The 26,188-nt window shown below is 36.1% G+C and overlaps 3 protein-coding genes and 1 long non-coding RNA gene across 5 annotated transcripts; 1 reads left to right on the forward strand and 3 right to left on the reverse strand.

Moving 5' to 3' along the window:
• Positions 1-2,510: 2,510 nt before the first annotated feature.
• LOC137576497 (mid1-interacting protein 1) lies at positions 2,511-8,815 on the reverse strand. The gene is made up of 3 exons (XM_068289648.1): positions 8,257-8,815; positions 4,055-4,196; positions 2,511-3,797 (listed from the first exon to the last, which is right to left on the reverse strand). Exons 1-3 carry the CDS (start codon positions 8,295-8,297, stop codon positions 3,162-3,164), a joined length of 819 nt encoding a protein of 272 aa, XP_068145749.1. The 5' UTR covers positions 8,298-8,815; the 3' UTR covers positions 2,511-3,161.
• A 675-nt stretch (positions 8,816-9,490) lies between these two features.
• Positions 9,491-14,417, reverse strand: LOC137576662 (uncharacterized). Its single transcript, XR_011032310.1, has 3 exons — positions 14,246-14,417; positions 10,121-10,322; positions 9,491-10,057 (listed from the first exon to the last, which is right to left on the reverse strand). It is a non-coding gene; the product is annotated as an uncharacterized lncRNA (long non-coding RNA).
• Positions 14,418-15,144: 727 nt separating this feature from the next.
• Positions 15,145-22,019, forward strand: Khc (kinesin heavy chain). 2 transcript variants are annotated; one of them, XM_068288551.1, is made up of 5 exons: positions 15,145-16,007; positions 18,620-19,079; positions 19,148-21,030; positions 21,094-21,540; positions 21,603-22,019. In XM_068288551.1, the coding sequence occupies exons 1-4, from the start codon at positions 15,861-15,863 to the stop codon at positions 21,535-21,537; spliced, it is 2,934 nt and encodes a 977-aa protein (XP_068144652.1). In that variant the 5' UTR covers positions 15,145-15,860; the 3' UTR covers positions 21,538-21,540; positions 21,603-22,019. The 2 variants fall into 2 exon arrangements, with proteins under 2 accessions (XP_068144652.1, XP_068144651.1); XM_068288550.1 differs by having other exon boundaries at positions 15,146-16,007; positions 21,094-22,019.
• On the reverse strand, positions 22,007-24,230 carry csul (protein arginine N-methyltransferase 5). The gene is made up of 6 exons (XM_068288552.1): positions 23,804-24,230; positions 23,299-23,743; positions 23,070-23,238; positions 22,851-23,013; positions 22,283-22,794; positions 22,007-22,221 (listed from the first exon to the last, which is right to left on the reverse strand). The coding sequence occupies exons 1-6, from the start codon at positions 24,189-24,191 to the stop codon at positions 22,078-22,080; spliced, it is 1,821 nt and encodes a 606-aa protein (XP_068144653.1). The 5' UTR covers positions 24,192-24,230; the 3' UTR covers positions 22,007-22,077.
• Between the last annotated feature and the right edge of the window lie 1,958 nt (positions 24,231-26,188).

Consider the following 26,188-nt stretch of genomic DNA (forward strand, 5'->3'; position numbering starts at 1 on the left):
TAAAGGGTTCCTTTGTTGTGTGAAGATTATTCAAGTCCTTCCAGCTCTAAAATAATTGTCTACGAATTTCCATTTCTAACGGTTTCTCATGTTTTAAAACAATGATTAAAAGGTTCCCCAACAGTATGTCAATTTTTAAAGGCAATCTTTTTTCTGAAGTATTTTCAGTTTGTCTCTAAATCTTTAGCAGGTTCTTAAGTTTTTTTTTTTTCAATTTTAAAGTAATCTTTTTTGTAATAGATTTCCTAGTTGAAAACCAATTTGTTTGCTAAAGTTCTTAAACATGTTTAAAGAGTTACCAATCTTTAAAAGAGATCCCAGTTTTTCTAAAGATTTACATCTTCAAAAGCAATATAGACATACATATCTGCTAAAAGTTTCTCTACTGTTAAAACAATTCTTTTAAAAAACCAATATTTCCTTTAAGGGGTCTACTAGTTTTAAGAATGTTCTAAAGTTCTCAATTTTCAAGTAATCTTATGAAAGCTTTAAAGAATTTGTTAAGGTTCTTATTTCTTTAGGCAATAATTCTTCTAAAATAATAATTGTTGTAAAACAATCTTGTTAAAGAAATCTTCTTGACATTATTTTATAGTAGAGGGTTCGATAGGTTTAAAGAATCTTCCTTGGGATCCTCTACTTCAAAGCAGCCTTTTAAAGGGCTAACATTTTTAACACTTTTGAAATAAACTTTTTAAGACTTCTTAATTCTCAAGCCAAAAACTTCCATTCCTAATCAAAAGCGCTGTCTTTTTGCTATAGAGTAAGTTAGTCTTCATCTTTGTCTCAATAGCAATAAATAATACATTGATACAACTAGATGGTTAAATATAGTAACCAAAGTCCATGGTAACCAAAAAAGAAAAGGTTATAAATTTCTAAAGAAATTTACTCTTTGGATATGCAAATTTTGGTACAACTTTGAGGCAAAGTTCACTCGATTCGCATATATTTGAAACCCGCCTCTTTTTTTTTTTTTTTTTTTTTGTTATAGATAAGATATTTAGTAGTTCAGATACCGAAGTCGAAAGAGGAAAGTTTTCATATTTGCACAAACCCAACAGATAATACAGAAATTAAATTGGGAAAAATACACTGAAAGGAAAGTTTTCTGACGACAATCAATAGATGGCGTGATATACATGAATATAATATTGGAAGTCGATAGATCATCTAATCAGATTCAAATTCAACTATCCCATTTCAAAGAGCAGTTCTATGGCAACATTGTAAACTGAAATGTGACTTTTATGGCTTGTACATTTCTCTTTGCTTTTAGCCGATATCTACTCTATAATCTAAATGAGCCGCTGGTCAAAGTATTTATTTATATATATTTTTCGGTTTTTGTTTTTTTTGCTGTTGTTGCTGTATTTATTATTGACGGTGGCCATTGCCACCTGTTAACAAATTGGTTAACCTAATTGGCCTTTGCACCTAGCCACGCCAGCGTTATCTGATATCAAGTAAGAGACTAGAAATTACATATATATATATTTAATACAGGGTGAGGAGAACTTTATTATATTATAAGTTGGTATTAGTTAAAGAATTTCTATTCAAATTTATTTTCCAGGGAATACTTTAGAATCTTTTTATGGCTTTCAAATATCGCCTGGACATTGTAAGCAAACCCAAATAACACAAATTCCATTTGACGTAACCAGTTTAGGCCAGACTTTGTGTTTGAAAGCCATAAATTCCAGACAAAATAGGGTCATTATCTAAGTGCTCCATCGGCATTCCCTTATGAATGACGCTATTAACAATTGTTTAAACTAAAAATTATGTAAACCCTTGTCGGATATAGTTTATGACGAGAGTTTCTCAAAGATAATCCATGATTTCATCTCTTCCACGTATAGGTCACACCTTGTAAATATATATAAACAAATTTTTGTTTATTTTCTGCTAAAATTGTGAATTCTATATATCAGAATTAAAGCGGATATGGGAAATGTGTGAACTGAGAAGCTCATCGCACTAATTCAAGTCATTGAAAGGGGATTTTTTTTGCTTGCTTTGTTGTTGTATTTTATCTAAGTAAAATTTATTTAATAATTTTTTATTGTACATATATATGTATAAATAATTCTCATTTCTGGTTTTTATTATGTTTTCGGTTTTGTAAATTTACACAATTTTTTATTTTGCTGTTTTTTTCTTCAGTTTTTGTGTATGGAAAAAAAAAACATAACGGCACAAATATTATACGGCTTAAACAATTAGCATAACAATTGTGGAATATAATATAATTATATCAAGTGCAATGTAATCTTTATACTCTCTTTTTTCCAACTCTTTTTTTTTTTTTTTTTTTGTTGTTGCAGTTGTTTTTTTTTACATTTATACTTATAGTTTAGAAATTATATTTCTTGTACTTGTTGAACATTTGTTTGTTTGTTTTTTGTATAAACTTAAGAAAAAGAAAAGAAAAAGGTTTTTCAATCAGAATAACTAGAAACAGAGGATTACAACTGATGACTTGAGTATACTCTTCTTGGGCTTGTGGGGGGTAGAGGGGGTGGGGCTAGGCCTGAAGTGATAAAATGATGGTTGACAATTTTTGAATGTGATTATGATGATGTGATCAGATGATGATGATGATGATTATAATGATAATAATGGGCCAGGCCCCGATTCACACACTTAACCCAAAACAAAATTTATAACCTATAACTATGAATGTTAAAGTCGGAGTTTTGTTTTCATGTTTTATTCGCTTTATCAATTTGTGTTTACTCTTTTTTTTTTGTTTGAATTTTTTTTATAATTGATTTTTTTTGTTTGATTCCCATCAACCAGATATAAACTAGTCATACGAATTAGTTCTCGAATACATATTGTTGATGCTTGCTATCAGTTAAACGTTATTATTATCTATCTCATCATCATCATCATCATATACAATTAGTTATACATATTACAATATACATATAGGTCACATACTTAGCACCCCCCCGGACTTATAGATTTAACTATTTTACATACAGAGAGTGAAAAAAAACCTCATACAGTTTTTTTTTTCCTTATTTGCCATTCTTCCTTGTTGTGTTTTGTTTTGCTTTTTTTTTTTTTTTGGTTCATACACCACGCATACAGTTAGATTTAAGAGTTAGTTGGACTCCATCTTGATTTGCATCATCTTGACACTCCCCCTACTAGACGGGTCCAATATCACTTTGGTATCTGGCGGTCAGATAGTTGGCCGCCTCTGTCATTTGTTCCAGGCACTGGTACAGACCATTCAAATGTCTCCGACAACGTGATGCCAATTCGGTGGCCTTGTCGGCTGATTGCTTCTGGCAGGAGGCATCGATATCACTGCCATCGCTACTCTGGGCATTATCGCTCTTGTTGCCATCCGATTCCAGACCAGAGTCATTCTCTTGTGAGATATCTGAGTCCGAATCGCTCATATTGCTTACCGATGTGGTAGACATCATCGAGGCGGTTGAGGTCCGTCGCACATGGCCCTTAACATGGCTTTTTGGTGTGGACTCAGTCTTGGTCTCACAGCTGGAGCTGGTACTTGAGCTGGCGTTTGTGGCGGGTTGTTGTTCTTGTTGCTGTTGCTGCTGCTGCTGTTGTTGTTGTTCGTTGTGCGTTTCCTCTTCTTGATTAGTCCATAACAGATCCTTTTTCAATGCGTTTAACATATTATAAAGATTGAACAATTCGGAGGCGCTGAGAAAATCTTGTACATTTTTCGAGTGTTGAGCTCCACGTTTGCCAGTCAATTGATTGGCGGTTGTGTCCTTGCCAGTGGCAGGTATAATGTCATTGCTATCACCGATCTGCCAAAAGTTGAAAATAAAAAAACAATAGAAATTAACTATGCACCCAACAAAATGAATTGTAAGACTAAAGTTTACTAAAGTGGTTAAAATGGTGATAAACTTTGCCCATTAAATTATATAATAGACATACTTAGACTGTGGATATTCTCGTTAAAGTCGCAAAGCATAAAAAAAAGTTATATATTTTTTTTGCCTATTCCATAACTTTAAGGGGCAAAGTTGTTCTCATTTCAGAATTCTTGAAAGTTTCCTACCTGTCGATCCATGAGCCTGCATGGCACTAAAATGGTATCATCCATAATATTGACAGTTTTCACAAACTTCTCCATAACATTGACAATGCTATCTTTGGAGAATTGCTGCTCATCGTGACGGGCAATGCGACGCAGGCAGTTCCTATATAAAAAAGAAAGAATAGAATAGAACAGAATTAAAAAAAGTGTTGAAGAACCAGTTTCCAAATAAAAATCAAAGACAATAGTCACAGTGATTGGATACATAATCAAAATGCTGTAGCGTCGTTAAGTCTGGCTAGTTCTTTTCTATGTACATATATACCATTCAGCTCAAAAAAACTTCCGTCAATGGGTGCGACCACTTGGGAATCGGTATGGGCACCACAACGTGGCATGATGATAAATATGAATTGATTTCTATGCAAATTAGCCACCTCGCGCAAATTCAATTTGTATTTGAAATAGAAAACCCGAAAACCTGTTAACCATTGATTGCTGCCGCTTGCTTGCTAGCTGATGATGATGGCTCGTGTTCGTTGTCGACAAAAGATTTCTATTTTTGGTCAAAGAAACAAGCCACGTGTAAAGACCCCCATTGAGAGAAATGGAGGGAAAAAAAAGGGCTTAAACTTATACAATGTTTTATTTTTAATTGCACTGCTTAGTGCAACTCATTAAATGTGGATGGCATTAGGTCAACACACACACACAAATCGTGCGAGATGAGAGATGGCGTAACATTTCAAAAGCTTGTTTTAGGGGGGGCCTCTCATTAACCCCCACTGGGGCGTTAAGTACACGGCTAAACGACGATTATGTCGTCGGAGTCGGCGACGACGTCGTCGTCATTGTGTCTACGTCAAGTAGTGGGCAGTGTGGACTAGTGGCTAGTTGCATTCATTCACACACAGAAAAAATTCCAAATTCCAGCGGTAGTCTCTTATCACCGCCAGACATAGTCTAGACAGAGGGAAAGAAAGAGAGCTAGCTAGAACTTGGAGAGATTAGCCTCTTACGAACGACAATCACGCGCCAGCCATAGTTTTTTTGTATTGGGCGGGGGTGGATCAATTGATATGTTGGTTCTAGTGTAACATACCCAAACCGACCGGGTCGGCCTGCCATGCAAAGACAGCGTGATCAGCTGCTGCTGCTGCTGCTGGTGCCGCCGTTAATGACGACTCAGATTGACCGACTAAAAGCACAAGTGCCCAGAATGAATGATGCGAGGAGGGCGAAGCGGGCGGGCGGGTGAACATGTGTCAAGGTGTTTTTTTTCCGCTGGCATGCCACGGCCAAGCAACGTGAAGGCAACAACTATCAAGAGAGCAAGAGAGAGAGAATCAATTCTCGCCAATTGCCGATTGAGCGTGTGTGTGTTAGAAGAACTTCCCATCATCTTAAGTGCTTATGACTAACTAGTTAATTGAGTTAATTGAGTATTGCGGGACCATAATCATACCATATGCATACGTATATAGAAAAAATCACAGTGCGAAAACTATACATACATAATTATCTTATCGCCAATAATTTTTGCGCCATAGAAAATTCCCTCGCCTCATACTTAATTATTATTATTATTATTGTATTGAACGAGGAGACATTCCCCGCAAACACATAGGCGTGGAATCTTTGGAATTTTTCAAAGGGAGGGGCAAGGGGTATTTTTCCATCATGGATTTGTCGGAATTTAACTTATTTAGAACGCATTTCAGAATGAATTCTCATATATTTTTCTTCTTATAAAGCAACAGCTTAGGAACAGGAATCGGAATACTAGAAGAATACGGATTTCGTAGATAAAGAGGGTGAAATCCGATCATTTTACGGGGAAAATATCGTTCTTGTACGAGGAATGTCCCGAATTTCTTCTTCTGACCATCATACTTACTCATAGGAGTCGGAAAAGGAATAAAATATAAATATGAATAAAAGTTGTTACAGAAGACACTACCAAAAAAAGGCCTTAAAGGAAATCAAAATAACAGAAAGACAAGAAAAAGAAGCTTTGAAATACATATTTCTTTGTAGTCACACGAAGGAAGTGTCTCTATAAAATAGTGATCGCCCCATATAGCAAGTATCTCAGCCCTTTGGCTCCCCTCCAATAAATCCAGCCCTGTATCAATGTCCCTTATCACACTTTGGCACAAGCTTGGCTTATCAATGTGGGAATTGATGATCGTTAGCGATAGACCCCGATGGGCCGGGACTTAGAGGAGGTCTCAAAGGACAATGAACTTTTGGGAATATATTCGAAAAGTTAATAAATAAAAACATCATTTGTGTGCAACAACCTAAATCGTTTTCATTTACTTAAGGTCCCTTTCTCTGTTAGAGACGGCGGGCTCCGTTTCGCCTCCCCACTTGGGCCCACTTTATCAACAGATCAATGGTCCGACTTTAAAAAACAAAAACAAAATAAAGAACTGTTTACATGGTATAAATCAGGCGTTATTTTTTCGTCAGCATCGGCTAATCAGAGACGATTTTGTCGTATGTTTTTTTGGCCACGCGCCAGATTAGAAAGAATCAGAATTTCAAGCGAAAAAGAAAGAGGTGAAGGCGGCCACGGTGGGATGGGGGGATATGTGAAATTGAGAGGGAGGCTGACGGTATTGACCTTTTGTTAAAAATACAAAACACTAGTAGGAAAAAGAATTAAAGTGAATTTCATTTAAAAAAGTGCCGGCATCATCATCAATAAAAATTCATTGTTTTGGCCCGAGGAAAGAACACGCCATCTTAAACTGCCAATTGGAGAGCTGCTTGATGAAATCAAGTTTCAGTGGGTGTCTCTCTTTCTCTCTCGCTAGCTATGTCTCTTTCGAACACCTGCTTGCACTTGGCGTCTATGTTCAGAATTGGGCTAAGCCAGGCACGCGACATGCGCCAACATGGGGAACAGGGGGCGGGTTTGGGAGGGAATCGCACCGCATACAACACAGAAATCGGACGATATTTTTCATCCATATGGAGAGAGAGAGAGAGAGTAAGAGTGGTGGGCGAATGTTGTGGAAAAGAGGGTGGCTTTTGTGGCATGTTAAAGACAGTAAGTGAATGTGGGAGAGTGAGAGAGAGTTGGCACAGAGACGCTCTGAGAGTATGAATGAACTGTACATACGCTTGACGGCGGCGGCTCTATGTGTTTGCTGTGTGTGTGTGTATGTTTGTGTTGTGTTTCTCGTATTTGCAAATGTTGTTGGGCAATTCGAAATCTCTAAAAAAACGCATTGACCAATATTTTCATTTTGTTTTCCACTGACCTCCAACAGTGCGGTTCACAAGCACACATACCAGGTGGAGAGGCCTATATACATACACACATACATATATGTATAATCATCGATATTGATTGTGACCATCGTCACCCACATAAAAAAAAAACTTGCAAGATATTTAATATTCTATGACAAAAACTAAAACCACACATCAGCTGAGGTTTCAAATTTGTTTTGCCTTAAGGTTTTGTTTTTCAAGGTAAACGCACACATACACACAATGTGTGACAATAGAGCCTCTTGTAATGTGTTTTTGTTCGGGGCGGGGCTGTTGGGGACTTTGGCAGCGACTGTGAATCACAGGAACATTTTTTTCTTGCAAATTCCTAAGCCTCATAATAATAATAATCATTAGATTGTTTTTTGTCTTTTTCGCATGACGCTAATGAGTAGTTGATTTTACCGTGAGGTGAGTAATAGTAGTTTATCAATAAATGGGCAAAAAGGAAACGCGGCGTGTGACTGTAGATAAAAACCAATTCATATAAAATGTATGTACATACATTTATATATGTATGTACATATGTATGTATGTATGTTTGTCTAAAGTTGTATTTGTAGATGATTGTGTCATATTAGCGCAGCGTTTTTTTTTTCTTACTTCTTCTTCTTTTTGGTTTTCGTGTTTGAATTGGACATCGTACGATAAATTTTATTTTTTTTTTTTGGTTTTGGGTTTTTGGTCCGGTGCAAACGAAAGAGAAAACAACAGTTTGAGTGTATGTAAGTTAGAGCGAGAAAGAGAGGGGTGCGGCACACAGCTGAGAGAGCGAAAGACAGAGGCACAGTGAGAGAAGAGAGAGAGAGAGAGTGTGAGCGGGAGAAAAAAAGGGGAGGAGAACGAGGTTTTTTTAACTTCTTTAATTTAGCAGAATTTTTTTTTTTATTTAATTTAATTATAACGGCTTTTCAGGGGGTCAGGGGTGGCAAACTCACCGACTAGTTTCCAGTTTAGTGAGGTCTGTGTATCCACTCATTGTGTGTTTTATTTGTTACAACAATTTGATTTGATATCAAAAATAATTTTATAATTTTCTTTTTTTTTTTATTGTTTCACTGTATGCACTTTCACTCAGACTGAGGCGTTTTTCGTTTTATGCTAGGCCCGTATTCTTTGATTTGTGTGTGTTTTTTTTGTTGCTTGGATTACGAAATCTGCGGCTGGCTGCTGTTACAGGTAGTTACTAAGTTTAGTTGCTTGTACTAATAGCCGTTGCCCCGACGACACGTTTGCTTGATTTGCGCTGATTTAACAGAATCGCTGCCGTTTTATGCCGAAATTATAACCGCTACCCGTTCATCGGAATGGTTAGATATAGATAAGACTCGACCGACTGACTGACTGAACGCCTCTCTATAATGTTTCAATTAATTTATATCAGAAAATTCTAAATAGTGTGCACGCGCAGCTCAAATCATTCGATCGTTTAAATGTTTAAATAAAATGTTTTAGCGTGCGTCTGCGTTCTTTCTTTCTAGAGCTCCAAAAAACACTGCGAAAAAAAAAAAAACGGTGAAAAAAAACCACCCGAAACCACCCGAAGTTAAACGAATCAAAAACAAAAACAACAAAAGGCAAAATCGGTATCGAACATCGGCTCGAACAATTGATGCCAACGGCGAACAAATGATGCCAACACTAAACATGTTTGTCGCCAATTCGCCTCGACTCAGAAATGCAACAACAACCAAATGGCCGAATTCGCACGAAATTGAGAACTCGCTGTAAAAAATATCCAGTGATGACACATTGGCTTTTTTCCTCGTGCAATCGAAAATAGTGGGAGTCGGATAAATAAATAGAGGGACACACAAAGGAGCCCTTTATTTTTCAAAAATTGCGCGGGCTGTTGCAATTTTTGTTTGAATCTGAGTCAGACAAAATAATAGTTTAAAGTTTTCATTCATAGTTTTCATATGAGTTTTCCAGAATAGAGATTAATTTTTAATAAATTTTAATATTGAAGCTTAAAAGTTCGTTTATGGAGATTCGGAATAAAGGTTTTTCTTGATTTCTGTGAAACTTCAAAAAGTATCAATTCTGTGTTGCGTTAAAATATTGTGAAGAATTTTTCCCTCAAGATTCGATTCTATCTATAGATCTTTTCGTATAGTTAGCCAAGACATTGATTTTTTATAATATTTAACAATTTAATACGATTATTTTAGTTAAGTTTAAGTTTGTTAACATTTTACTTATTTAAAACAAAGTCTGTAATCTTATTTTAAATATAATAAATTAGGATTATTTGAGATTAATTCTAAATACAATTCAATTTGAAATTTAAAAATATATATAAATTAAAGCGCACTAAAATACATAACGAATAAATCTTTAATGAAAAATTAGTGTACAATTTTTGTTCTTTAAACAGGACAAATATAAGTATATCACAGATGTAGGAAGGTTACACGGGAAGCATTAAAACCAATTATTTGAATGTTTTTTAACACTTGTCAATTGAAAAATATCCTCGAGCTCATATGAAAAGTTGTATATGGACTCGAGTTTACAAAGTTGTGCTGGATAGGCGGAAATAGCTGAATCGGCTGAAAATGTAGCAAGTTAAGAGGGAAAATATCGTTAATTTCCCTCATTTCCTTCCACGATGATGCACCACTGCTGAAATGGGCGTCTTTAGGAGCATCTGCAAATGAGAAATATGACTTCTGCAGGATATCTTCTTTTTCCTCTTAATGATTCCAACGCAGGCATGAACCCGTTTTTCCTTCGGGCCTATAAAAAAAACAGAAGCAAATATTAAAAATAAAAGTTTCTTTTGGAAACTTTACAACTTACTAAAAAAGAACCGCAACTTTTCAAAACGTCCATCAACTGCATTGTGGTTAATCATATCGTAAAGGTATTTCGTATGACTCTTAGCAACAATAAACATTTCCTGTATTTGTTCTCTAGTCCAAATGCTGAGCATATTTAGATCTGGATGCCAAATGAATGGCAGGATTCCTGATCTAAGGCAATTCTCCATCTCTTCGAACAGCTACATATGTAATTTTTGATAATATAGAAATATTAGTTCATTTTGCAAAAGCATAAGGACCCAGACGAACCACAAAACACACAACATCGAGATCGAGAAACCGAAAATGGAAAAACCGCGCGATGCCAAAACACGACGGAATCCGACACGAAACCCGAATGCGAACGAACACTTACGCGAATCAAAACGACGGTGAGGGATTGTTCTTCCAAGTCCGGATTATTGGCGACTAACCGTAATAATAGTATTTTGATATAATAGCTTTTAAAATTACTCATATTACTTTTCACGTCGCGAAATCTCTTTACAAATTTTATGGCCGTCTTAAATATTTGATTATTTTTAATAATCGATCGTTCAGCATTGTAGTAGGAACACCGAAAAGAAGTGCTATCTGCACGAAACGGTTTCAATGGCTTTGGGATAGCTTCAAAGTGCGTTTGATTTACGAATAAATGCGATTCATTGACGTTTATAATATTCTTTTCAGCCTTTAGACGGATGGCTGGAACAAAATCGATTGAATATTTATAGGCACCGGTTAAGTATATAGTGTGTGCCGGACCGCAATTTCTATATTCGAGTTGACACACTTGACTATCGATTACGAAACGATTTTGCATTTGATTTATTACGCGAGCCACGCTACTTTTTATCCAATCTTGCAATTTTTGAACGACAATTAGGTTTTTATGATTCACGAGAGATTCAAGCCATTGAAACATATTATCCGATATATCTGATACACGACGATGCTTTAAAATGTCTGTTATATCAAGGTGTACGTTGCCCGGCATAGACGAATCGCGTAATACTAGTATATCATCCGAATGCGGTATATTTATATAAAATACGAAATCATATTCATTTTGTTTACCGACTTTTAAATCATCGCCCGCACTACCTGAAATAAACGAGATAAAAACGCGTTTTCGAACGTATTGAGTTATTAAAATCAAATAAAACCGTAAAACCGAATCAATTAAACAAATTTGACGGCAAAAAAAAGCCCGTAGATAGCGTTGATAGACAGTTTTAGATTAATTGAACTTGTAAAGAACTGCCAAATTTAGCAAGTACTAAAGATAAGACAAGATTGTGCTCCCAGAATAATTTATGATACTAATCAGCTTTAAATCGATCCTACAAATGAAACGAATATAAATAAATTTAAAATTGATCTTAAAATATGGAAAACTGTTATACATATGTACATATACTTAAAATTGTTACAAAAATATGAAAAAGAATAGAAAGAGCACTTTTCAAAATTTCTAATCATATACACTCATGATGAATATAATAGGTACACCCCTTAAAATTAATTTTTTTGACTTTAAATTAGCACAACTTTTTTTCTTTTACCTTAATCACCAAAATTTAAATGCACATTTGTTTATTGAACATTTGTGTATTGTTTTCCATAATTTGGAAAAGAAAAATTATTTTATTCAAAAGTTACAACAAAAAATATGAAATTTCACAATTTCGTGCTTGATGAAAATAATAGGTACACTTTAATTGACTAAGTTTTTTTTTTTTTTTTTGGTTTTGAAATCACTGAAAATCTATTTTTGTTTCATTATCTGATTAATATGGAATGTATCCACCTTAATTTTACCGTTACTTTTCTCATCCGACTGGGAATACTCTTAATCAAAGCTTGGCAGGACTCTATCGAAGTCTTCTTCGACGCACTCCCACAATTGTCGGTTGTTGCCACTTTTTTCTGTTCGAGACTGATCCTATAGCTCACCCCACAAGTTATCGATGAGATTCAGATCACGAGACTAACTGGGTCAAGAGAAAACCACTCCTAACCTAGGAAATTCGGACACTTTCGAGTCCTTGAGAGCCATTGGATCCAAAATGGACAATGATATTAATGTTTTTCCAATTAGGATTTGACTACAAATGGCTAATCTATCAGTTCGTATCGCAAGAAGGGTTCCTTTGATGCGAACCAAAGATTTGATCATGTAGCAAAGATTTCTTAACGACTACTTCACATGGGCAGCATCTGAAGTTCAAAAAAACCGGCCTAATATCCTTCTTAGCAACGAAACTAAAATTTATCTTTTCGGAAATGACTGTTCCTAACATTTAAGGCGCCCTATAACCAAAAACTTTGATCACCGCTACAGTGGTGCATGGTGTTAAAAATATTATAGTGTGGGGTTGTTTGTCTTGGTCAGAACACTATCCAATATTCCTAATATCTGACATGATGGGAGCAGCTGACTATAGGGATGTCCTGGAAAATATTATGCTAGCATATTTAGAGGAAAAAAAGTCCCTGTGGTGGGTTTATCAACAGGATAACGACGTAAAACACACCTCCAAAATTTTAAAAACTTGGTTAGAGGTCAATATAGTGGTCGCTCTTACCTAGCCCACTTAGTCTCCGGATCTGAATCTCATCGATAACTTGTGGGGTGAGCTATAGGATCAGTCTCGAACAGAAAAAAGTGGCAACAACCGACAATTGTGGGAGTGCGTCGAAGAAGATTTCGATAGAGTCCTGCCAAGCTTTGATTAAGAGTATCCCCAATCGGATGGGAAAAGTAACGGTAATATTAAGGTGGATACATTCCATATTAATCAGATAATGAAACAAAAATAGATTTTCAGTGATTTGAAAACAAAAAAAATTAAATATGACTTAGTGAATTAAAGTGTACCTATTATTTTCATCAAGCACGAAATTCTGAAATTTCATATTTTTGTTGTAACTTTTGAATAAAATAACTTTTCATTTCCAAATTAAGGTAAAGAATACACAAATGTTCAATAAACAAATGTGCATTTAAATTTTGGTAATTAAGGTAAAAGAAAAAAAGTTGTGCTAATTTAAATTAAATTTTAAAGGGTGTACCTATTATATTCATCATGAGTGTACATATGTATGTACATATATAATTTTTTATATAGTCAGAAAATTTTACCATATTGTTGACTTTTCTCGATTTGTTGCTTATACATACATATATTAGAGGAATATGTACATATATTTATTTATATTTTATATTTAAGAAGTTTCGGTTACTTTAAGAGTCCTTTTTTTAATAATAGATGACGACAGCATTTCATTTTTGAATTTTATTTTACGATGATTTCTATTAATTTTGGGTGAAAATATTTTAAAATTAAATTCTGAAACGTTTGTTTGGTTTGTTATCCTGTTTTTGTTTGGTAGGTTAACTATAAATATTTAAAGTAAGAATAATATAAGCCTAAACTCTTTTGATTCGATGTCTATTTATTATGTAGTACTTTGGCTATAGATAATTCGTGACCAATAACCAAAACAATGAAGTCAGATGAAGTGCCCCACCCAAAAGTAAACAAAATAAAGTGATGACCAAATGGGAAATGAATGCAACAAAGCAAGATATTATCTTCTATATAAAGCAAATATTTGGATTAATGACTCGGGCATTAAGGGGGGCAAAGCAGAGGCAAAATCTTGACCTATGTACATCAAACTTTGTTAAACTATTGATGCTTATCGCACTTATGTATGTACACCTATCCTATGGCAAAGCAGAGGCAAAATCTTGACCTATGTATGTACATCAAACTTTGTTAAACTATTGATGCTTATCGCACTTATGTACATATGTACACCTATCCTATGACTCATAATCTAAAAAACAGTCTAAGTAGCTGTCGAGACATACATATATACACAAGTACTGAGATATTGTATATATATATATATTCATATTTTTAGCTAATAAACTAACTGCAAAAGCTTATCACGTATACGCTGTGTATGGTGAAATGTAAACTTCGTGGTTAAAAGATAAAAGATTATTCATGTAATTCTTAGAAATAAGAACTGAAATAAAAGAAAATGCATTATAAACAGCATAGCGAGAGGGTCGTTAAACCTCGTGCGCAGATTTCTAAATAGAACTTACCTTGCAAAACGTAATTGTCATTACTAGTATTAAATATGGCATCAGCCTTTCTTAAATTCATAAAAAATGTTTCACAGAATTCACTACTATGTTTGTCGTACATCAGTTTTTCTTGAACATTTATATCTATAAATTCTCTTTTTAGTACATATAAATTATTTTCAAATGCCTTTGATACATTTGTTTGGAGTGAACTCATTTTAATTAATTGCCACTTGGCAATAGGAAATTCGATGAGCGAATGAAATGAAAATTTGTAGCAATGTAAAAAGAAATTTTAAAAGGCTCCCACTGTCAGTGTTGCCATTTTTATGGTAAATGTTTACTACTACTACTCGAGATTTCAGTGTTGAAATGTGGAAAAAATCGGGTAAAGCTTGATTTCAGTGTTGTCAAACGCTATTTTTTATTTGGCGCGCTGTTTGACCGGCCTGGTAGCCAAATATTTTAATCTAAACTCTAAAGTCGAGGAATATTCGGCTGCTCTGGCATTCTAAACTATATTTGTTCTATAAAATTGAACAGCTTTTTTTCAGCCGGACAGCTACTTTTAGCTATAGTCCCGCTAAAAATATTAATTTTTTTTTATTAATTACTCAAAAACTACGAAATAAATCGCCAAGGCGCACCTCGTGGAATTTTTCTCTTTCGTTTGATACAAAAATTATGTAGTTTGAGCGCGTTTTGGGCCCGAGTAGTAGTAGTAAACACTTACCACCAAAACTATTTATTTCGATTCTTCAATAAGCCAGATTTTCCGATATCCGCAATTTTCAAATTTTATCGACTCTGAGGATTTTCACGAATAGGGGAAATCGGATAAAAATATCGATATTTTAGATGGAAAATACTAAATACATATCGATATTTTTATGAAAAATACTAAATACAACTCTAATCTGGTCACACCGCTTTGCCAGAAAAAAAATATAAAAATTTAGAGTGCAAAAATTAAGCAAAGCAAAGAATAAAACACAAAACCAATTTACTAGGAGTGAACGGCCAAACATTCCGAAACATAGTAGTGAAACTAAATTACATTAAATCCACCTCTCAATTAATCAAAGCAACACAGACAAAAAAAAAAAGAAACGAAACGAAAAACACCGCCCACAACGTCCCTTAGTAGACGTGTGTGTGTAAGTCTGGTATAACCACAAAAAAAATAAAAAAAAAGTTTTCTCTACATTTTCGCGACGAAATCGTAACAGATCGAATCACGGTTGAAAGAGTCGGAGTTTGTGTTCGTGTTGAATGAGAGCGCGTAAGCTCGAAGTTATAAAATAAGGATTCCCATCCTCGAAAGTGATTTTGTTATTGTTTTATTTATTTTTGTATCATTTCGGTTACTCCCTCTTGTGTGTGCCCTCTGTGGCACAGTAACGCCAGTTTTTAAAGTTTGAAATATATAAATTTTATATGAATTGAGTCCAAAGCATACACACACGCACACACACACACACACACAAGCGCGTTATCATCTCTCTGCATGCCACTGCGATTAAAGTGGAAAGCGTTGGAATCTATCTATACTGAAAAGAGGAGATTGAGATTGCAAGAGAAGGTCGAAGGATTCCATCAAAATCATCTGGAGAAGGAAACAAAGGCCTGAAAGATGTCTGCGGAACGAGAGATACCCGCTGAGGATAGCATTAAAGTTGTCTGTCGTTTTCGACCCTTGAATGACAGCGAGGAGAAGGCCGGGTCTAAATTTGTTGTCAAATTTCCAAATAATCCGGATGAGAACTGCATATCCATAGCGGTAAATTAACCTAACCCCTTAACACACCATATAACTGTATCTCTTGGTTAAACAAATTCAACTAAGATTGTTGTTTTTGTTAGACCATTACTTGTCTGCTTTGCTTTCCCTTCCGTTTTCTTTGCTTATATTTAGCTTTTTGCTTTTTTTTTATTGTAATTTGCGGTGTTATGCATGCCCATCATGACGTCATTCCTTAACATTCTATCCTCTGCCTTCCTCTATTCATCATACATTTTTTCGCCCCAACCAATTGCCGCACAATTGGAGTGAATGAGAAAGAACGAGAGTGCCAACAAATACTTTTTGTTTAAGTAATAATTAGTTGACTTAATAAATCAACTCATTTTTTGTTTTGCTGTCAGTTTTCTTTTTTTCTTGCTGAAATCAAATTTTAATATGAAGTTTTTGTGACAGAATTGATTTTCCTGTTCAAAGAATGCCAGAGAGAGAGAGAGAGCGAAAGAAAGAGAAGAAACACACAAAGCAAGAGGGAATGGGGCAAAGAAATCCACCCACAATCAAAGAAAAATACAGACATGTTTTTTTTTTTTTTTTGCATAGTTAACCTTCTTTATATGTACATACTGGCTTATGTATGTATGTACATACATATATACATATGTATGAACATACATTAGTTCAGTTAGACCTCCTCTATTTGCCCCAAACGAGCCGCCGGAGCGGTACCAGTGCCAGCTGCCACCACTCGAGTGAGTCATAGTCTCACGCAATCCATAAAAAAAAAGTTCCATTCAGCCACAGATGAATAGACCTTAGTATACCCTTTAGCCGAACATTTGGAATAGAATTTATTTATAGAGGAAGTTTTTGTTTTTTTTTATGCATGCTTAAAATATTAATATTTATTTGAATTTTAAAATCATAGTATTTTTGTCTGTTTTCATTTCCCTTTTGCAATAAATTTTTTGTTTGCAAAATTTTACTAAAATATACACAGTTTAGTATACGAAAGATATTTTGTTCTTAGGTCTTTATTGATTTCAGAGTTAGATCAACTATTCCGATGTCTAAGTTAGAGTTTTAGGCCAATACACTGTTATAACCTCAATTAGCTTAAGATATCACATTTAGCTAAACCAGGCTAAATCTGAATTTTGCTTTTCATAATTTAGCTTTCCCTGATTTTCAATATACCTTTATACTGCTCACATGCAGGGTATTCAAATAACAACAGCAAGAAGAAGAGGAACAACAACAACAATGACAGGCAGGCCATACAACCAAAGTAACAGCAACTACAAGTTATGGAATTTGCTTCTTATGTTTTTTGTTTTTTGGCGCTCTTCTCTTTTGAAAAAGAGATCTTAATGCCTTAGTCCACACCTGTCCATTAGTAATTGGTGAGGGGTGGAATAGGAGAAGGGAAAAGGGGTTCCGCTGCAATCATAACTTATTTATGTATGTGTATGAGTCTCTGGGGTAACTAGTGCAATGAACTAACTAACTAACGACTTACTAGCACTAGCACCTAAAGCGTAGTAAATATTTCACACCTAAAATTACAAACTGATTTTAAGAAAGTTTTATTAATTAAAATGTATAAACATTTTCACAATTTGAAATATGTTATACCAAGCAGAAAAATTGAAGAAAAAATTTCTATATTCTCATTTGTGAATCATTTGCCATAAATTCCTTAAATAAAATACACAGTCATTAATTTATAGTTTACCCTTCCTGCAGTTGTAAGATAAAAATGAGATCATACTGATATGTCAGCACTTGCACAATTCTCTAAGAAAACAAAAAAAAGTTACAATTTTAAGTCATATAAAAATAACTTTTAAGAAAATTGTGAAATGGTGTTAAAAAAGAGACGGAAACTAAAAGTTTTCGTAATCTATTCAATTGAAAGTCATAAATCACATTTGAACTCTAAAGTCTGACTTACTTTAGAATGGGTATTCCAAATTATTTTTAATATTTTGAGTCTCTAGTTTCCGAAATGTTTTTTAAGAATTGTTTTACAAATCGATTTTGAATAAGAACGTGAAATTGAATTGTTTATGAACAAACAAAACTGACGTTCTTAAATCTATGCGTACAGACTTCTTTACGTTAGTAAAAGAAAAAACAATGTAGAACACAAGAACAGGTCTCAATATAATAATAATTTTATATTCATAATCCAATGTTAAGTAATTAAATAGGTTTCTTCAAATTGACGCGAACGTCATAGAAGTCTTGTCTAGATAACTTTCGAAACTAGTTCTCCTTAAAAAAACCAAGTACATATATACGAGGAGTGGTGGGGAAAGGTGCTTAGAGCTTAGATAGATATTATGAATTTAGGTATCTTTCACACTCTCTCTCTCTCTCTCACTCTTTCTCTTGTTTCTTTATTCGTATTTTGTGGACTGGTTTGCTCGTTATTTCTTTCATTTTATCATTACTTTTTTTCCCCCACTTGTTTCGTGTTGATGATGATGATGCTCATACATAATTACAATCCAAGCGTTAAAAATGACTTTTGGTGGGGCTTAAAAGGGGAGGGAAACACACACACACAAAAGAAAAGAAATTTAACACTTAAATTGAAATTTTAATCAACTTTTCCACTGATTCACTCTATCTCTCTCTCTCTTTAGGGTAAAGTCTATCTTTTTGACAAAGTTTTCAAGCCGAATGCTTCCCAAGAGAAGGTTTACAATGAGGCGGCTAAATCGATTGTTTCCGATGTCCTGGCTGGTTACAATGGAACGATATTCGCCTATGGTCAAACATCATCCGGTAAAACGCACACGATGGAGGGCGTTATTGGAGACTCGGTGAAGCAGGGCATCATACCACGTATAGTCAATGATATCTTCAATCACATCTATGCAATGGAAGTGAATTTGGAATTTCATATAAAGGTCTCATACTACGAGATCTATATGGATAAGATTAGAGATCTGTTGGATGTGTCCAAGGTGAATTTGAGTGTGCATGAGGATAAGAATCGAGTGCCTTATGTGAAAGGTGCAACCGAGCGATTTGTCTCATCGCCCGAAGATGTTTTCGAGGTTATCGAAGAGGGTAAATCCAATCGGCATATTGCAGTGACAAGTAAGTCTAGTTTAAATATAAAACCCTTTAGTTCTTTTGATTAATCAAGATTTTCATCTTATTGGCAGACATGAACGAGCACTCTTCGCGTTCCCATTCAGTATTCCTTATTAATGTGAAACAGGAAAATCTGGAGAATCAAAAGAAGCTATCGGGTAAATTATACCTGGTGGATTTGGCCGGTTCGGAAAAGGTTTCCAAAACAGGAGCCGAGGGCACTGTGCTAGATGAGGCGAAAAATATTAATAAATCCCTATCGGCCTTGGGTAACGTCATCTCGGCCCTGGCGGATGGCAATAAAACGCACATACCCTACCGTGACTCAAAGCTCACACGTATTCTGCAGGAATCGTTGGGTGGTAATGCACGCACAACCATTGTCATTTGCTGTTCTCCGGCCAGTTTCAATGAGTCGGAGACGAAATCCACCCTCGACTTTGGTCGACGCGCCAAGACTGTGAAGAATGTGGTCTGTGTCAATGAGGAGCTCACTGCCGAGGAATGGAAGAGGCGCTACGAAAAGGAGAAAGAGAAAAATGGCAGACTCAAGGGTAAAGTGGAGAAACTGGAGGCAGAATTGGCACGTTGGCGGGCCGGAGAGACAGTCAAGGCCGAGGAACAAATCAATATGGAGGATCTCATGGAGGCAAGCACTCCCAACCTGGAGGTGGAGGCCGCGCAACAGGCAGCAGCTTCAGCAGCCGCAGCGGCGGCCCAAAGAACGGCTTTGGCCAACATGTCAGCCTCGGTGGCTGACAATGAGCGAGCGCGCTTGGCTGCTGAGTGCGAGAGACTTTACCAGCAACTGGATGACAAGGATGAGGAGATCAATCAACAGAGTCAATATGCTGAACAGCTTAAGGAGCAGGTGATGGAGCAAGAGGAACTCATCGCAAATGCCCGACGTGAATATGAAGCTTTGCAATCGGAGATGGCACGCATCCAGCAAGAGAATGAATCGGCAAAGGAGGAGGTAAAGGAAGTTTTACAGGCTCTTGAGGAATTGGCTGTCAACTATGACCAAAAATCACAGGAGATAGACAATAAGAACAAGGATATCGATACCCTCAACGAGGAGCTGCAGCAAAAACAAACGAGCTTCAACACCACTTCCACCGAGCTGCAACAACTCAAGGATATGTCATCGCACCAGAAGAAACGCATCACAGAGATGTTAACCAACCTTCTGCGCGACTTGGGAGAAGTGGGCCAGGCGATTGCCCCCAATGATTCGGCCATTGACCTTAAAATGAGCGCTTTGGCTGGCACTGATGCCAGCAAAGTGGAAGAAGACTTTACCATGGCTCGCCTCTACATAAGCAAGATGAAAACGGAGGCCAAAAATATGGCTCAACGTTGCTCCACTATGGAGACCCAACAAATGGATTCCAACAAAAAGATTTCCGAATATGAGAAGGATTTGGGTGACTATCGTTTGCTCATCTCACAGCATGAGGCTCGCATGAAATCTCTCCAAGAATCGATGCGGGAGGCGGAGAATAAAAAACGCACTCTGGAGGAGCAAATTGACTCGCTGCGCGAGGAATGCGCCAAACTCAAAGCTGCCGAGCATGTATCGGCCGTGAATGCCGAAGAGAAACAACGTGCTGAAGAGCTGCGCTCCATGTTTGATTCTCAAATGGATGAGCTGCGTGAAGTGCATACCAAACAAGTGTCCGAGCTGCGTGATGAGATTACCGCCAAGCAGCATGAGATGAATGAAATGAAGGATGTCCATCAGAAGTTGCTGCTGGCCCATCAACAGATGTCTGTGGACTATGAGAAGCTCAAGCAAGAGGAGGCCGAAAAGTCCACAGATCTTCAAAACATTATCCTCATCAATGAGCGACGAGAACAGGCACGAAAGGACCTCAAGGGTTTGGAGGATACAGTAGCCAAGGAGTTGCAGACGCTGCATAATCTAAGAAAGCTTTTCGTTCAAGATCTTCAGGTGAGTTTAATTATTATTAATACCAATTAAAGCAAAGCATAATAATTTACTTTCAATTTCCAGCAACGCATTCGCAAAAATGTCGTCAATGAGGAAAGTGAGGAGGATGGCGGTTCATTGGCACAGAAGCAAAAGATCTCCTTCCTGGAAAACAATCTCGATCAGTTGACCAAGGTCCACAAGCAATTGGTGCGTGATAATGCCGATTTGCGTTGCGAGTTGCCAAAGTTGGAGAAACGTTTGCGCACCACCATGGAGCGTGTCAAGGCTTTGGAGACGGCCCTCAAGGAGGCCAAGGAAGGTGCAATGCGGGATCGCAAACGATACCAATATGAAGTGGATCGCATTAAGGAAGCGGTCCGACAAAAGCATTTGGGTAGAAGAGGTCCACAGGCTCAAATAGCCAAACCCATACGGGCGGGTCAAGGAGCCATTGCCATTCGTGGTGGTGGTGCTGGTGCTGTTGGTGGTCCCTCTAGTTCACCCATTGCCCAGACCCAAGCCTAAAGCGTAAGTTGTTGCCGCCGCCGCCCAGTTTGAACTCTGCTTTAATTCTGTCTAAAAACACCCAGATGTGGATTGATTAAACATAAAGATAACCAATAGCAACAACAGCATCATAAAACTTGAAAGGAAAAAAAAAACACGGAAAACTAATTATAATTGTAATTGCAATTGCCTTCGCTTAAAAGATCATGTGCAGCGCTTTAAATATACAAAATACGATCTATATATATATATATATATATATATATATATACATATAAACTAATTTAAATGAAAATGAGAGGAAAAAGGAAATTAACTAAATTTTACAACAGAAATGAAAAAGAAAAATGATAAAAAAAAAACCGTATAAAAAGGAAAACAAAAGCAAAACCCCCACAGATATTTAAGGACATCTAATTAAATGTTTAAGCATATTTATAAACTTTTCAAGCATCAAAAAGAAACAAAATCTAAATAAATCGTCGCAGACATTTCAAAAAGTTTCGTATTTTATTTGGAAACAATTCGACGATATATACAACATATATCTGTATATATTCACAGCTTCATATTATAGCCAATTCCCTTGACATTATGATGCTCCCAGTCATTTACTTTCCATTCATACCACACTTGTTGCTTATCCACACAGCGCCAAAATTCTATAGTTATTGTTTCATCTTTATTTACAGTTTTGGGTTGCTATAAATAGAGTAAAAGTTTTATAAACCAATATTTAACAGGCAAAAGTTTGGGCACTTACCGTGGGGAAAAACATGGGAAACCAGGAGAACATTCCCGGGGTATGAGTCAAAGGATTAATACTCAAAGTTATATCCTTATACAAATGTGTGTCAAAGTAACCACCAATGCCATGAACAACGCAATCTTTAAAAACTTTAAACTCAAGTTTCGCATTTCTGGTATTATCAATAATCTGGTCACGATTTGGATGGCAGAATTCAAATAGAGCCTGAGGCTCGGCAATGTGACAAACATTCTTCAATAGCGATACATAGCCATAATTAAATGCTGGCAGGGAGGGTACCTGTTGGCAAACATTCTGATGCAATATGGCAGACATTATGGGATTAATATAGGAAGTAGATTTATAGGGAATACTAATGCCATCCGGCTTGAGTAGCTTTAGGGCGCCATCCAAACATTCCGGTGAGAGTTCGTTATCGCCAAAAGATCCAAGCAGCTCAGATACCAAAATATCAGCCAATTCCGGTGGTGAGAAGTCACGCATGTCTTTGGAGAAAATATGAACATCTAAAAGTATAAAAGATTAGGCAGAGTTCCAAGCTGATTTCTGAAAGAAATATTACCCTTATTGGGCCACAGTGTTTTGACCATATGGGAGAGAGTGCGTATAGCACTGGTATTCTTTTCAATGATATATAGACGAACCTTTCGTCCGCTTAATTCAGCTGCATTGAATATAGCCCGGGCCAAAGGACCACGACCTCCACCCAATAGCATTACAACAGTCTAAGAGTTTAAATGAGATGAGGATACACACATTGGGAATGCTTTTAATCACTTACAACTTTGCCTTTGGCGGCATCTGTGTCATCCACACGATCTAGAAGAGCTTGCTGCACGGCTTCTTGATACAGCTTATACTTGACGGGATCAGCCTCAAATACCTCATATGTATACGAGTCCAGATTGTCGGACAACGGTTGTAAGGGTATCTCCAGAACGTTCTCATAACTTGAACGAAAAAACAGACTTATAATCAAAAAGGCAATAAAAATGATGGCTATGACCAACCTGTTAAGCACGTGGCTATCGCAATTATCATTGATGAGCTTCTTCATATAATCAGCATATTGCGACAAGGCATTGTCACTGGGATTTGCTGAGATTATGATATTAGCTCTTACAGAAATAAAGTGACCAATAATCTCTTGCCATTCCCGATGTAGTACACAGTAATTGGAACGATTTTTAACAAATATGGAGGATGGTATAACAATGGCTTCAATGGGTTCGCCTAACCAACGACGAACTGTTTCGCGATTCGGACGATCGGAATCGTTAAGGGTAATCACGACCTTAACTTTTGGATTGTGATCGACAGCAAAGCGTATATTATTCCACCAATGCCAGGTATCATTTTCTTCTGCACTCATAACTTCCTCCTCGGTGGCATCTTTGCGATGCTCAAAGGTGGCTAGCTCAGGATTTGTAATAGGAACTTGAATAAACCAACGACCTGCAAAACAGGAAGCAGCTTAGATACAGTGATTGCTTCAATATTTTTACATTTACATACCTTTCGTCTTGGCCTTTACAATCTCGGCCAGCTGATTGTTGTTTGGTCCTCTTAGCTTCACCATCACGCTTCCCACATTTTGTAAGTGCTCAGCCCAGGTGACATCCCTTAGCAGCAACGACTTGGAATACTCTCTCAGCTTGGCATTCGGCGAATCCACATCAACATCGGACAAAATAAAGATTACTTTAGAATTCCATTCACTGGCGCCCAAAACAGTTGCCGGATAAGTGGGATCCGTCTCAAAGGGATCCATGGGCAGCATGTTTGCATTGATGGATGTTGCCACCACATTGTAATTATTGGCATAGGCCTTATCTATAAGTCGTGGAATGCTGGCAATTCCCTCTTGATGTAAGCACATGTAGTAATTCATTTTTTCCGGCATTTTTGAGTTATTTAGCCTAACCGAAGAACGTTGCCAGAAAATTTGATGTCCATTGTGCTGCCAGATGGCACGGAAAATCTATGCAGCGATAATAGTCTCGATAAAACCGTTACATGTTCAAAACTATCGAAAAAGAAACTACAGTGAAACCTCCACAAACAACGAATCTGAAGGGAACCCGAAAAGTAAGTAAGAAAATCCATTCTAAATAATGTTTTCACCTGTTTACATCAAAATAGTGATAAAACTGCAATGAAGTAGTTATACACTTTCTTCAATTAGCTTTTATTAAAATAATTGGTTATATTGGTTTAGCCATCAATATACAGGAAACACTTTTTGGTATCCCATGCTTTAAGAAAAGTTTGAAGCTTTTTAAACATTTTTTTTTGCCTCTTTGGCAATGATAACATTCGTGACCTCTTTGTCCACCTCAATTAGTATAATCATCTTAAGGTGGGACGGAAAAGGAGAATGCTTAACCTATAGTTGGGAATGAATTATAAAAAATTAAAGGGTCTATTAAACTTATATTTAATTTTTCTCTAACAATAAGTTTTTAATGGTTATAATTCTTCTTCAAAATTGCTATTATTCTCTGGATTTCTTATCAAACAGTTGGAAACTCGTCTCGATTATGACAATTGTGGATCTTGTTGGTCTCTCGTAGTTTAGTTTAGGATGGGTTTTGGCTAAGAATTGATCATTAATTTAGTTTGTTTTTTACTTTTATAGATATTCCTGCTTATGGAAACTTGTCTGATTTGTTTTATTTTTTAATTTCTCCAAAATAAATAAATTAGTCTGATCCGCCACTCATTTAGCATATCGATATTAAAATCAAATGATTCCAATATCAGGCTTATTAATTAAAGATCACACATATCACATAAAATTTCCATAATCATAAAAAATGTATTTTTTTCCCCCGCCACTTATTTGTGCAAAAACTCAAATTAAGTCATAAAAAACTCAATCGAAACGAAATGACAAGCCCCACAAGTGATAATTAATAAGTGTGATGCATAAACATAAAACTCAAAGATGGAAATTGGAATTTGGCCATTATATGACGTCAAAAACAATAAATAAAAAAAAAAAACCTGAAAGAAAAGTGTCAAATGAATTGGTAAACAAAAAATATATATTCTATGACAACCCAACACAAAAAGAGTTTAGCTTAAATAACAAAAGGATCATCATTGTAATTAATCGTCAACACAAATGAGCATCAAATCGTTTCGTAAAACGGTTTGGAGCGTGCCCCTGCACAGAAAAGTTCACAAATCAGGTGAATCATGAATATTTAAAAGTATTTATAAAATTATTGCAACGGAAATGGGTTTACAGGTGGCAACCCAGAGACTGCGAAGACGATTGTTTAGCACCTTCAAGTTATGACTTTTCACGGAAGCCGCAAAATCTTAAGTATTGCTCAGACATACATATTTGAGCTTAATTAGAGCCAAGAGAGGTAGTAGTCATTTTATTCGATTGAAAATTACCAAGAATCATCATAAGAATCATACGCCCCATAGACCTATTAGATAAGACTCATCCAAAGGCGTATGAAATTTAGATTTGAAACAAAAAACAAAACACTTTTTATGCGCTCTCTGACATTTTGTCGCGTCGATTATCATCGGCGTCGCCAAGTCCGATTTGTCCGATTTGTTTTATTGCGTTTTAAACCGGCTTTCGGCCAGAAACCTAATTAAATTAAATTTATTGTACAAATACCATCATCATGGGCAAAAAACAAAAAATAATAATAATTATAAGCTAAAAATACCACAAAGTTGCGTGCAGAATGGGTCAATATGATGAATTTGGCACAGCAAATTGAACTCTGAAAACACAAGAGTCTCGAAATTAATACCAATCTATGGATATTCTTTAGAAAAATTTAAAAGATCCAAACTGAACCGGTTATTGACCATTGAACCGTTGGTATTTCAAATCTAAATGAAGATCAAGATTATATTTTTTTCCCTTTC

This window comes from Drosophila tropicalis, unplaced genomic scaffold, assembly GCF_018151085.1.
Source record: "Drosophila tropicalis isolate 14030-0801.00 unplaced genomic scaffold, ASM1815108v1 contig_593, whole genome shotgun sequence".
In the NCBI taxonomy this organism is placed as follows: domain Eukaryota; kingdom Metazoa; phylum Arthropoda; class Insecta; order Diptera; family Drosophilidae; genus Drosophila; species Drosophila tropicalis.